A 12,752-nucleotide genomic window follows, 5' to 3' on the forward strand; every position below is an offset into this window, starting at 1 on the left:
AGGAAGTATTCTGGAGAAATGTGACACCCTCTGTAGGAGCTGTCAGATGGTGGGCAGCTTATTGCAAATTACCAAGTAATGGGTACAGAGAAAGCCCTACCATGTCTGCCCTCATTGTGAGGTCCAGGGAGGATTGTCTGAAGGAGAGAGAGCTAGTTCTGGGCTTAGCAAAAGCCCCAGGCTTACTGATAAACGTAGCAAAGTCTTCACTGAAACCATCTCAAAAAGTGACCTACCTGGGCATGGTAATAGATTCTATTCTTTTCAAGGTTTTTCCTACACGTGCTCAAGCAGACAAGCTCTTGACAATCGCAAGTGAATTCGCCTCCTCAGGAAGCTTGCTAGCCAAATGCTGGCTGTGTCTGTTAGGTCACATGTCTTCTCTGGAGAAGTTAGTCCCAGGTGCTCGACTACAGATGAGACCATGTCAGTTGCCCTTGAGGAGGCACTGGCAGAGAGTCAAAGCCAATCCACGAGTTAGTGCCTTGGAACCAGATCTGTTCCCTTACCTTCGTTGGTGGCTGTCCGAAGAGATACTGTACTGCTTGCAGGGAAATCTGTAGAGTCTCCGAGCCCAGACATCTCACTGTATTCAGACGCCTCGGACAAGGGCTGGGGTACTGTATAGTTATGGGGAATCAGGTCGCTTCCGGAGTATGGTCGCCAGTTAAAAAAAAAAATATGCACATAAACTGTAAGGAGTTGTTGGCTATCCAGAAGGGGCTGCAGAAGCTGGAAAGTGCAGTGACCAACAAAGTAATTTCTGTCTTCTCGGACAACTTAATGTCTGTCATATCAAGAAGACAAGGGGGGCACAAAGTCAGAAACTTTACTAGTCAATACCTTGAATTTACTCTTCTGGATGGAGGAGAGGAACATTCTCATAATGCCCCAGTTTGTACCCGGTCGACTGAATGTTCTGGCAGACATGCTAAGTTGTCCGGGACAAGTACTCTCCCACAAATGACGTTAAACCAAACTGTGCGCGAGGCAATTTGGATAGAGTTCAGCCAGCCTCCCAACAATCTCTTCCCAACAAAGATGAATCATCATCTCCAGTTGTACGTCTCACCAGTTCTGGACCCTCAAGCCTGGGCAGTAGACACTATGACTTTAGACTGGGCAAACCTATTTGTATATGCTTTCCCTCCGTTTCCACTGTTGAAGGAAGTGCTCAAGAAATTGAGGGAATCCCGGAACACCACCATGATTCTAATACCGCTTTGGTGGCCAAGGAGGCATTGGTTCACAGACCTAGAAAAGTCTATAGAAGTTCCCAGAAAATCACCTTTTTGGACAAATCTACTTCAACAGACAGAGACAGGGAGGCTGCAAAGAAATATCAACATGCTTCGTCTAACCGGTTGGAAACTGTCGACAAGCTCCTCAGAGTTAGAGGTTTTTCAAAGTCGTCTAAGGACTCTGTCCTCCTCGCTGCAAGGAGAAAGCCCACTAATATAAATTGGAGTGGGAACTGTATAGATCAAGGTGCAAGTCCAGGGCCATTTCATGTCTTCGCACCAGCATTGATAATGTAATCAAGTTTCTGCGATTCTTAAGATAAGCTACAGGTTTGTATGTTGCCTCCATCAAAGGCTATAAATCCATGCTGGCTTCTGATTTAAGGCATACTGAATTGGATACTTCAAAAGATGTTGACTTACGTGAAGCTGTTTGCTCATTTCAACTGGAAATGCCGAAGGTTCTTCAGAAACCTCTTTTATGGAACCTACATGTTGTCTTAAAACACCTTCGAGGCCCTCCTTTTGAGCCCCTGAGAGAGGCTTCTCTCAAGGGTCTTTCTTTGAAAACCCACTTTCTGGTGGCCTTGGCTTCAGCCAAAAGAGTGAGTGAGTTAAAAGGGATATCATCGTAAGTAGAGTTTTCATGCACTGGAGCAGAATTATCTTCTCTAGCTTCCTTTAAAGCTAAGAGCAATGTTAAGGCCAAAGCTCTTCCTAGAATTTTCTTTATCTCTTCACTTGAAACTAACTCCTGAGGAAGGAGAGCTGGTTTTATACTGTGTTACAGCTCTGAAGTATTATACATCCCATCTTCAACCTGTAAGGAAGCAGTGTAGTAACCTATTTTGTTTGGTCAGGAAGCCTGAGGTTCCTATGTCTAAGAATGCCATGGCTTTCTTGATTAAGTCCTTAATTCTGGAGGCACACCGTGCAGTCTTTCCAGAGGTTTGTCCCCTCTTGAAGGTGAAACCACATGATGTCATAGTAGCAGCTACATCCATTATTTTTCACCAGCACCTCTCTCTAGACCATTTAGTCTTGGTAGCAGCAAAGTGGAGGTGTAGCTCTGTATTCATTTCAAACTACTATAACCGAAATCCTCCCTCCTCCCCTTTTAAGAGATTAAGAGTAGAATGAGCAACCATAACATTCGCTGTCTTACCCACACCCTGCAAAGGGTGAGGGAGTAATTTATTTGGAGCATTCATTAATTGTTTAAATTTTAACACTTGTTGAACCTGCGCCAAGTAGTCGCAGATAAAGGTGAATGATAGAGGGTAAGTACCTAAACCATAAAAATCTTAGTAAAGGATGGAAGGAGAGAACATTTTTAACATTTACCTCTCCAGATTTACACCAGGTAAGGATACTCGGATGAGGCGAGAAGTGTCTGACTGAGTATACAACTTGTTGAGCAGCCACCACAGGTCCCAGGGAGAAAGTATTCAAGGACATGTGGGCAACATCCCTTAGGTAGAATGAGGTAAAAGTAGTCTGGCTATGCCAGACCCTGATCCTCATTACCTGAAATACTAAGCTCTTGCAGAAGGCGAGGGATGGTCCCACACCTGACTTTGCGTCCTGTCGAATGTGAAAGGAGGCTAGTCTCCTCCTGAGAGGAGTCATAGGCCTGCTTGACCATCTCACAGAGCTAGAAAGAAAGGGTGTTCTGGTCCTGTACACCTCCTTACACCTATATATACTAACAAAAAGTCTCCTATAATCTGGCCTCAAGGTGTGGGTTCTTTTCAAATAGTACTTTGTGGTGTTGACCAGGCACAGGAACATCTTATTCAGGTCTCCACCAACGAAGTCTCGGAGAGAATCAAGAAACTCGCAAACCTCTTGTCTAGAACTGACGGGTTCCGAGTCTTTGCCACAAACTCTGGCACAAAGAAGAGAGAGAGAACCCCACCTGTCCAAGTGTTGAGGCTAAAGCCTTAAGAAAAAAATCTTCAGCGTTAGGTCTCTATCTGAGGAACTTGCAGAGGTTCGAAAGAAAGCCTCTTAAGGCTCTGAAATACTAGCCACACATCTCACTGAGGCTGAAGCTACCGAGGGGGGTCAAGACTGTTGGAAGTTTCTCACAAGTATGGATAACTGCACTGGGGTGGAGAGATCCAACCCCTGAAGTATGAACACCCGATATAGGGCTGAAGGATAGCTTACAACTGCAGAAACTGCAAGATGCTTGTCTTGCCAAAGGTTGACAAGGAAGTCTGTGATACACTGAACAGACACTCCAATGGGAGAGAAACCCTTTCTATGATACTAGCAGAGGACAAATGTACCCAGACATCTCTCTCACCACCCTGTGAGAAAAACCCCTCTTTTGTAGGATAAGTTGGAGAATGTTGGGTTGATACAGGAGAGAGGGCCACAAGGGTAACTCTCTCGGTGCCTCAACCAAGAGTGTCAGCAGACCATCTCACAACTCGGTGCGTGACCAAAGAGGAGCCACCAGAGTCATCCAAAGATCCAGGATTTGGAGAGATTGAAAGGTGGAAAAGTGTACACATCCAGATTGTCCCAGGGATATTGGAATGTCTCCTCTATTGCTGCCCACAGGTCTGTGACTGGAGAACTGAAGACTGGAAGTTTTATGTTCAATCTGGCTGCAAATAGATCTTAAACAATCTTTCTGCTATTCAGGGGTGTAGGGACCACTCCATCTCCACCACCTGACCCTAACGACTGAGATGATCCACAACAACGTAATGTCTGCACATACTGTATCTGGCTTACAACTAGGTGACTTGAAAAGCTGCACACTCATGTACCTACAACAACTAATGTTACAAGGTTTGAGACACCATCCCCATTTGTAGGCATGGGCAACAACAGTTGTGTTGCTGCTAATTAACACCAATGTGTGCTCCCTCACAATTTTTGAATGCTTGCATTGCTAATCAAGCTGCTTGCATCTCCAAGACATTCATGTGCAGATGTGGTTTGTCATCCATACTCGTAAAACACTCTTCCCATAGGTGTGCACCCCACCCCTTCTTTGAGGCATCTGTAAACAGAAGAATTTCTGGAGGCGGGGGTGTTTACTTGATGGAATTCTCTTTAGGAGGTTTCTTTTGTCTACCCAACACAAGATGTCCTCCCTTACTTTCCAACTCAAGAGATACGAGTTGAGAAGGGGAATTTCTGAGAGCAGCCCAGCTGCCACTGAAGCAGTGGGAGGCGACTCCACCTGTGAGGCACAAGCTTCTCCAAGTATAACAGATATCCCACAACCACCTGCCACAGCTGAGCTGGTTGTCCTTGTTGGGACATGAACTGTACTGCTACCTCCCAGAGACTGCTCAGATGAAAGCCCACTTGGGAGGCTTTCACCACTGCAGTCGAAGAACATCCCCAAATACTTTATTTGCTGCTTGGGAATTAGACTGGACTTCTGCCAGTTGATCAAGATAACGAGGTTGAGACAAAAAAGCTAGCAGATGATCCCTATCTAAAAAAGGTATTCCCTGGAGGATGCCAGGACTGACCAAATGTCCAGGTATTGTCAGAGATTAAAACCCTTGAAATGGCTCCAAACTGAGAGTAAGGTGAACACCTGGGTAAACACCTAAGCAAATGTTACCAGTTCAAAGAACAAGGCCTTGTAATGTTGCCAGTTCAAAGCACAAGGCCTTGAACTGGAAGACTGTCTCAATGCAATACAAAGCAGAGGTACTTCTGAAATTTCTGATTCATGGGTACAAGTAAGCATGCATCCTGTAGGTCTATTGAAAGCCTGTCACCCTCTCGGATTGAATCAGACACTGAATATGGTGCTTCCATCTAAAATGAGTCCAACAAATATACTTGTTCAAAGCTGAGAGGTCAATTACCAGTCTCCAACCCTCATTTGCCTTCTTTACAAGGGAAAGGCTTGTGTAAGACCCCAAGGTCTGTCAATCTACAACCTTCAAAGTGCCTTTTCACATCATCACTTCCACCTACACCAACAAGGTCCAAGATTGCCACGAATCTGAAGAGTATGATGGAAGCAGTATCAATGTCTCTGAGAGTGGTGGATGAACATCCTTGAATGAGGCCTTTACCCATCCTAAAGGACTGATATGACTAAAGGCTCCACCCCCTATTGTTGCCACTTTGCCCAACAGCATGACAGGCAACCCCTGCCCAACAGCATGACAGGCAACCCCTGCCCAACGGCATGACAGGCAACTCCTACTCATGACAGTGGAGGAGGGGGATCACCACTCTCAGTGACCACCTCTCTTCTAAACTTTTCCTCCTTTCCTGGACAGACCTGAGGAAGGGGGTGAAAGGGCTGGCAAGATTTGTCAGACCAGATGTGAGGGGCTTCTTGAAGACTGATAGTTTGGAGATGAGGATGCATTTTGCCCCTGATTATTCTTTGAAGGACACTGCTTGTCTGAAGATGGCATTTCAGACTTCCTCACTCCCCAGCTCAGCTGCAGCCGCCACCTTCCCCAGAGGAAAAAGTAGAGGAGAGCACAAGATTGGACTGTTCCTCAGCTAGAGACTACTCTTGTGGGACACCTGCCTAAAACACAAGGAGAGGCTCCTATCTCTTCTGCAAAGAACCAAGTTTGCCCACTGGTTGGTGACTGCATAAGCTAAGAAGGTATGGGCATCACCTCTTGATGCCAGCATCCTCCTGCTCATCCCTCTCGTCTGTAGATGCAATACCTGTGAAGGTGTTCATCCACAGATCAAGCCAAGAGACAGCCTGCAGAGGTGCCATTGCTATGGACTTTAAAATATTGGCTTCTGCATAAAATATTGGCTTCAGCAGCATTTAACGAGAAGCCCTCTTGACTGATGGAGTCTGTCAAGAAAGAGACAAAGGGAGGTTGTTGCCAGTCGGCTGACAGACGCACCTAACCACAAAGGAGTAACCTCTGTATCTTCTGGAATACAGTACCCCCCGTTGCTGAAGGAGTTTGCTTGATTTGTTGGAGGCAAGAAAACTCCCTGACCCAAAATACCATGAGCCAACCAAGACTACCGCAACCTGACCACTAGTCGTGGTTTTGGAGTGTTCCTTAAGGAAAGCACTTTAGACGAGACCAAGGACAGGTGAGAAGAAAAAAGTCACTCCGTGAGATTATTACACTCACAAATGAGTGAAATGACCTCCTGAAACCCTGTTCCAACTTGGCCTGTGGGGGTTCTGGAGGAGAGGGGACCGAGAGATTTCCTAAGACGGGTTTTCAACCTGGGGTACGCGTACCCCAGGGGGTACGCCAAGGGTCAGTTAGGGGGTACGCTCTCCTCACGGGTGTTAGGGTTACGGGTCTGGCCGCCCACTGACTGCATAGCCACAGGTAAATAATTACCAACAATTTTCTTTATTTTTATGGAATTCTTTGTGTTTACAATATTGTTGGTTGTCAGGAGAGTTGTGTACTTACTTCCCTTCAGTACAGTGCTTGCAAAAATACACAGTGGAATGTTTTTCTGCTTTTGTTTTGTTTTCTACTTTATACAAAGTGATGGGGATACATTACTGACATTAAAAATACCCAAAATGGTACGTGGGGAGAAAGAGGTTGAAAACCCCTGTCCTAAGACATGAGCTGGCCCCACTTCAGACCAGTCACTCTCTCGCTCTTGATCCCGTCCAGAATCGGACAAACCTCTCGCAGGAAAAGTAAACAAAATCCAGCAAGTTTGCTGTACGAATGGAATCCAGACCTTGACCCTGCCGCTCCTTCCCTCCTATACTCTGTCACAACTGAGTAAGAAAATCTAAGGGAAGAGATAACTTGCACCACCTCTCTTGTATGCCTCAAGCCTATGAGGCTAACTGCACACACAAGAGGTGGAAGAGATCAAAGTAGGTCTCTTCCTCAATTGAGAGTGCCTAGATTGCACACACTCCAGATGGCACTCACAGGGGCTGAGTAAAAGAGAATGCTGGTTCTCTGCTGTTGGGAGCTTGAGGAAGAATCTGTCCTGCTGCTTGACCATGCATTATCTGGACACCATGCACACACAATAAAGGGTGTGCATGCCCCCCCCAATCTTGCAACTCCTCAAAGCCATGGGAGAAGGGCTAACCTAAAACTGCAACATGCACCTAGTCTACAGACCCAGTGTGGGGAAAGCAAAGAGAGTGCACTGACCCGTCCAGATGTGATCCCGTGAGCACATGGTGGGATGGTTGGGGGAAGGTCCTCGCATTCAAGTGGGGATGTGCAGTGGCAACAACCCTGCCTGAGATACAAAGATCATGTTATGGTATGCTGGCGCCTTCACTGTCCTGCCATGAGGAAAAGTGAGTAGAAGTCCACCTGGACTTCTTATGTGAGGCCTTTGGTTTCCTTTCCTCTTTCTCTTATGCAGAGGAAGAGTCTGGGAACAAAAAAAGATGACAAAGACGAGGTGGAAGACAAAGACGATGAGGACAGGGTGATAAAGGTTTGATTGATGAAGTCTGCAAAGTGTTCAGAGGTTTGGTTAAACAAATCATTTATAACTAACTAACTAATTATACATAGTTTTATGTCCAGGTCCTTGTATACAAGGAACTCAGTTTGCTGACATCACAAATGAATTAGTTATATGTAATCTGTTATAAAAAAAACTATACATGCTACAGGCAGTCCCTGGGATACGATGGGTCCGGCTAACGACGTTCCGAGGTTATGATGCTTTTCAAATGTATTCATCAGAAATTATTTCCAGGTTTACAACGCATGTTCCGGGGTTACGACACTGATCCGATGGAAGAAATATGGCTCCGACACTGATCCGATGGAAGAAATATGGCTCCAAAATGCTAGAATAATCAAAATTTGGAGGTTTTTTGATGAAAAACTCAATAAAAATACAGTTGACATTGTTTTCAATACACTCAGGGCATTAAAAGTAAGGTTTTCTTAGGATCTGTGACGATTTTCGACAATTTTTCGGCTTACGACATGGCACAGGAACATCACAACGATCGTAAACCAGGGACCGCCTGTACTGTATTGCTCTCTTCTCTTTACTCTGACAAATGACATAAGTAAAAGTTGTACACACCAACAAATTGAGTACCCTGTATATGAAGACCTGGACTTAGGACTAAGTAGCACTCTAAGGACTTCATCACTCTTGCCTTTATCACTCCATACACCAGTAGTAACAGCTGTGTTGGCTTCTCACATACAGAGATAACAGGTTGCATTCTGTTGCTCTTCCAATGCAATGCCTGCTTTTATGACCATGGCCAGTGTCAGATGTTAATAAAAATATAGTAATTATATCCCAAACAGGGTAGAGAATTGACACAGGTGCAACATCATTGTAATCACCTGCCAAGAAAATATATAGTAATTTCATTCAAAATTAATTGTAATGCTAATTAAATAACTATGTCTGTTTTAAAGACATAAGTTAATTTACAACAAATGTAGATGGTTCACTGCGTTAAATGTAAATCATAGACCCTCCATGCACAAGTAGTACAGTACACTACAAAATGTGACTAAAGGTGAAAACCTTAATATACCTTAATTACAATATTTACAAAATTATGCAAAATAAACCTTTGTCAAAATTTCTAAGAAATCTTAATCCTTAATTCATGGTTTATTTGATGTAAACCTCTCTTGTCTCTATAATTCCATCTTATATTTCATGATTTTACCCATATAATTGATATTCTGCTTTTAATTATTTTGCTGTACATATACTTTGCATGATGTACACTGAACATTTAAAACCCACAAGGCACATACCCTTTCATAATCTTCAACAGTGGCAAATCTCTCCTTTTGTATCCTTGTCATGTATAAAACATCTGTGTCAGGTAACGCAGCTTCCAAGCTACTAAATTCTTCCTGTTAACAGAAAACACAAGGTTGAATAAAAGTTCAATTAAAAAAAGTTTCTGATATGCATAATAATACTAAGTTCTTTGTTGCAATAAGTTTCAAAGATTTCTTGAGGACCTGTAATTACCTGATGAATGCCTTGTGATGCTGCATACTGAGTGATGTAGTCTGGCATCCCAAGGCCAGGTGGTGCTACATACCGTAATTGCACATTATAAAGTGTTAACAGCCGGGCAAGGGAGTGGACAGTTCTACCATGTTTTAGATCTCCAACCTGTCAACAGATCAATATGTCAAGCTGAATGCCTAAACTTTAAATTATATATATGTAAATAAAATATTAAAATAAACACTTTCATCTCATTTAAATTTTATTTTAAACAGGTTCCCTATATGGTGAAATGTACTTACTGTTTAAATATGAGATGCTAAACATATAACTTTTCCTCCACAGTTATATGCATTTAATATTTAAGATCAGCAGTTGCTGAGTTGAGAGGTCACAAAAATGTAAAATTAGCCCTGCGAAGACAGTACGTATGTCCTTACCATGGTAATTATGAGTCCATTAACTGTTCCAATTTCCTCACGAATGGCAAACACATCTAACAAGGCTTGTGTTGGGTGTTCTCCAACACCATCACCGGCATTGATAACAGGGCGTGGGCTAACTGCGCTTGCTCGCTGAAAAAAATGTGATCTTTAGAACGCATTAGCTTTACAAGCTTTGCAAATTCTATAATCAACAGATATGAAACTAGGTTTACTGCAATTAACAGTAGTTTTTAAAAGGTGCTCCATTACGAAAACATACAGAACACTTACTAATTGTGTTAAAGATTTCTTATAAACTAAGAAATAAAATACTGTATTATAAAATCATCTATGAGTACTTTTGCCTTTACTTACAGCTACAGCACCAGGCTCTGGATGCCTAAGAACTACAACATCAGCATATCCAGCCATCATCATCACAGAATCTGCAATAGTTGAAAATCAATTTCACTCTCTGTTTACAGTGTAAAAATGACAAATAACATAGCCACTCAAGTGCTTCACATCCAGCCGATCTATTCAGGTTTCATTTGGTCAATGACCCAAAGAGGAGTACCCCCTAAAGTGTACTTTCTACTTCATACTGTAAGAGTATATAGGTTCTTTGCAGCATTTTTTGAGCTGCCTGCGGCACTACTTTGTGCCTGTTAATTTGAAATAATTCCCCTTACATTTTTTCTTATTTTGTTGTCCAACTTGTCTCACAGTATCTCGCTTCCAATTTCAGAATGATTCCTTCAACTTACTACAAGGAAATGGGTCTAGTTATATTGCATCATCACCATAAGTGTTTTTATGTCAACCTTCCACTTATGGGATTAGAGGAGACATTGGTTCTCTCTACTGTTCCTAACTGTACACTTTCTGTATATATCCCACAACATTATAAACAACATACAACATAATATATAAAAAGTACAGGGTCACACTATGTAATATACATAGGTAAGTCAAATTATACACAAAAAGGTTAATCATTAATGGTATACTATCACAAAAATTTTCATTTTCAACAACTAGAAATGCTATAGCAACTCTTCAACATTATAACCAAAAAACACCCTTTCACAACGCTTTGATAGTAACAAATTAAGATAATGTCCAGTCTTGGAATATGGAAGTCATCATACCAGAATGAAACAAATAATTTTAACTTGTCTTAGAATTGGTCGCTCTCATTTTACCCAAGGATACTTGATGAATACCCCTCACAATCCAATCCCTATATGCAATGAATGTAGAGTAACAGTAAAACATTTTTTGTTTAAATGTGTTAATATATAACTGACAACTAATGTCAAGTTTTGAAAAATAAGTTTTGTTGGAATCTCAATTTTCAATTAATTTAATTACTGTATAAATAAATTTTAAAAATTTGCTCAGTGATCTGGTGAAACTTGATAATAATTAGGAATTTCCATCAAGTCTAGGTGCTCATCTATCCCTTTTTCCATGATTTCCTGGGCCCTTCTATAGGTCTGTCCTACTACAGTACTTCAATATCTGCTTTTCTCACCATACTTCCAAGCCATTGAAGTCTTTTTCCTGGTCGTTGGATGTTAATTTTTCTACAAATTCTTCATTCATAATACATCTTTTCACCATGTTCCTGCCATGAATCTTGGCATTCTCTGGTTTCACCTTTTAAAAATCTGCATCATCCTTGTGAAGTACCCATGTTGCTACTCCACAGAGTAGCACAGGTGTTATATTTGAATAATCAGTCTTTCCTGTCTCTCCAAATGGGACATTTTTTGTGTACCAGGAATCTCACTCCAATTCATACACGCTTTTCTACTATGTTCTCACCTCCTGCTTCCTAGTCCAGTGAATTCCCAAGGTAAAAGAAGTACTATGCCTCTTCTAAGATTTTCCCAATTATCATAATAGGACTCTCAACTCCGTTTGCTGTTGTAATGCTTTTCAGGTACTGAAAAACTCAATCCATTTATATTTTGTAAACCTAGGCCTCTTGTGACATCACTTGTTACATTTAGTACACAGTACAATACTAGCAACATCACTTGTTACATTTAGTACACAGTACAGTACTAAGTTCATCCTGACACATTCCCCATGTAACCACTTTCCCAATTGTTCTGTTTTCTCTGCTTCCTGTCCATTCACCATGAGGTTTGATTTACATACATTGATTTTTAGTTTCTCACTTCCATTCCACTCTTTTACCTTTTAAATATTTTCACCACCTGTCCTCCTATTCTGCTGTTAACACTTGATTCACTGTATGTCAAAGCCAAAGATAAAGAGCCTGGCAAACGTCAGAATTACTAAGCCACTCAACCATGCAAAGGGCAGGAGGATTCCCCAAAGTCCTTAGAAGTCCAAAGCAGGGGACACAGGGAACGAACAAACAGGGCCTCCAAGTACACTGCACAGGAGATAAGGGTATGTGAAGAGTTGAAAAGCAAGATGAACATCAAGGAGAAGCAGCAATATCAGATATTGTATACATTAGAACGGAACTGAAAGGAAATCATCAAAGGAGGAGGCACAGCTGTGGGTAGCAAAAGTGAAGCAGGAGGAATGATGAGATGGAAACTCATGACCAACTCAAGATGGCTAGAGTTCTAAAGAGAAGAATCAACTTTGCTAAATGGAAGACAAGTGGATCTCAATGCATGATAGTCAAAGTCTAGAAAAAAGTTCTCTTATTAGAAGAGAAACACACCCATACCATTCCCATGCTTTCCGGTCTGGGACTGAACACTGGTCCTAAAAGATGAGGGTGACTTGAGTTGCAAGACAGCAGAGGAGGTGTGACCACTTGTTGTTAGAAGAGTTCAACAGGGAAAGGGAGGAGCAGCAGACAGACCAAAGCTTCACTCCCAGCAGTAATAGGAAGATTATAAGAAGGAAAAATCTGACCGAGGTGATGAGATGGGAATGGAAATGCCTCACCACACAACAGTCTTTGTGAAGCGGGGGAGAGAAAGGTGGTATATGGACACAGAAACCTCACTGGGTGAGACCCAAGCGACACATCAGCCTGCTGCACTACTAAAGAGAAACAGTCCAGAAGAGCTGACCATCAAGCATGGCATTACACAAGCCACTCGCTGTGAGGGAAAACTAATAGCCCTTGCATGAGGGGACTGTCATGGATGACCTGAATGACTTGAAGGCTACC

At 42.4% G+C, this 12,752-nt stretch overlaps 1 protein-coding gene across 8 annotated transcripts in view; it reads right to left on the reverse strand.

The window, feature by feature from the left end:
• rudimentary (carbamoyl-phosphate synthetase 2, aspartate transcarbamylase, and dihydroorotase rudimentary) overlaps positions 1 to 12,752 on the reverse strand; it is a 186,132-nt gene that overhangs the window by 1,262 nt on the left and 172,118 nt on the right. For all 8 annotated transcript variants that reach the window (XM_067104207.1, XM_067104205.1, XM_067104204.1 and 5 more), the window contains 4 exons: positions 9,959 to 10,029; positions 9,599 to 9,733; positions 9,177 to 9,323; positions 8,954 to 9,055 (listed from right to left, as the gene is read on the reverse strand). In XM_067104207.1, the coding sequence (XP_066960308.1) occupies positions 8,954 to 9,055; positions 9,177 to 9,323; positions 9,599 to 9,733; positions 9,959 to 10,029 (455 nt within the window). The remainder of the gene's footprint in view (positions 1 to 8,953; positions 9,056 to 9,176; positions 9,324 to 9,598; positions 9,734 to 9,958; positions 10,030 to 12,752) is intronic.

The sequence above is a fragment of the Macrobrachium rosenbergii genome, chromosome 5, assembly GCF_040412425.1.
Source record: "Macrobrachium rosenbergii isolate ZJJX-2024 chromosome 5, ASM4041242v1, whole genome shotgun sequence".
Classification (NCBI taxonomy): Eukaryota; Metazoa; Arthropoda; class Malacostraca; order Decapoda; family Palaemonidae; genus Macrobrachium; species Macrobrachium rosenbergii.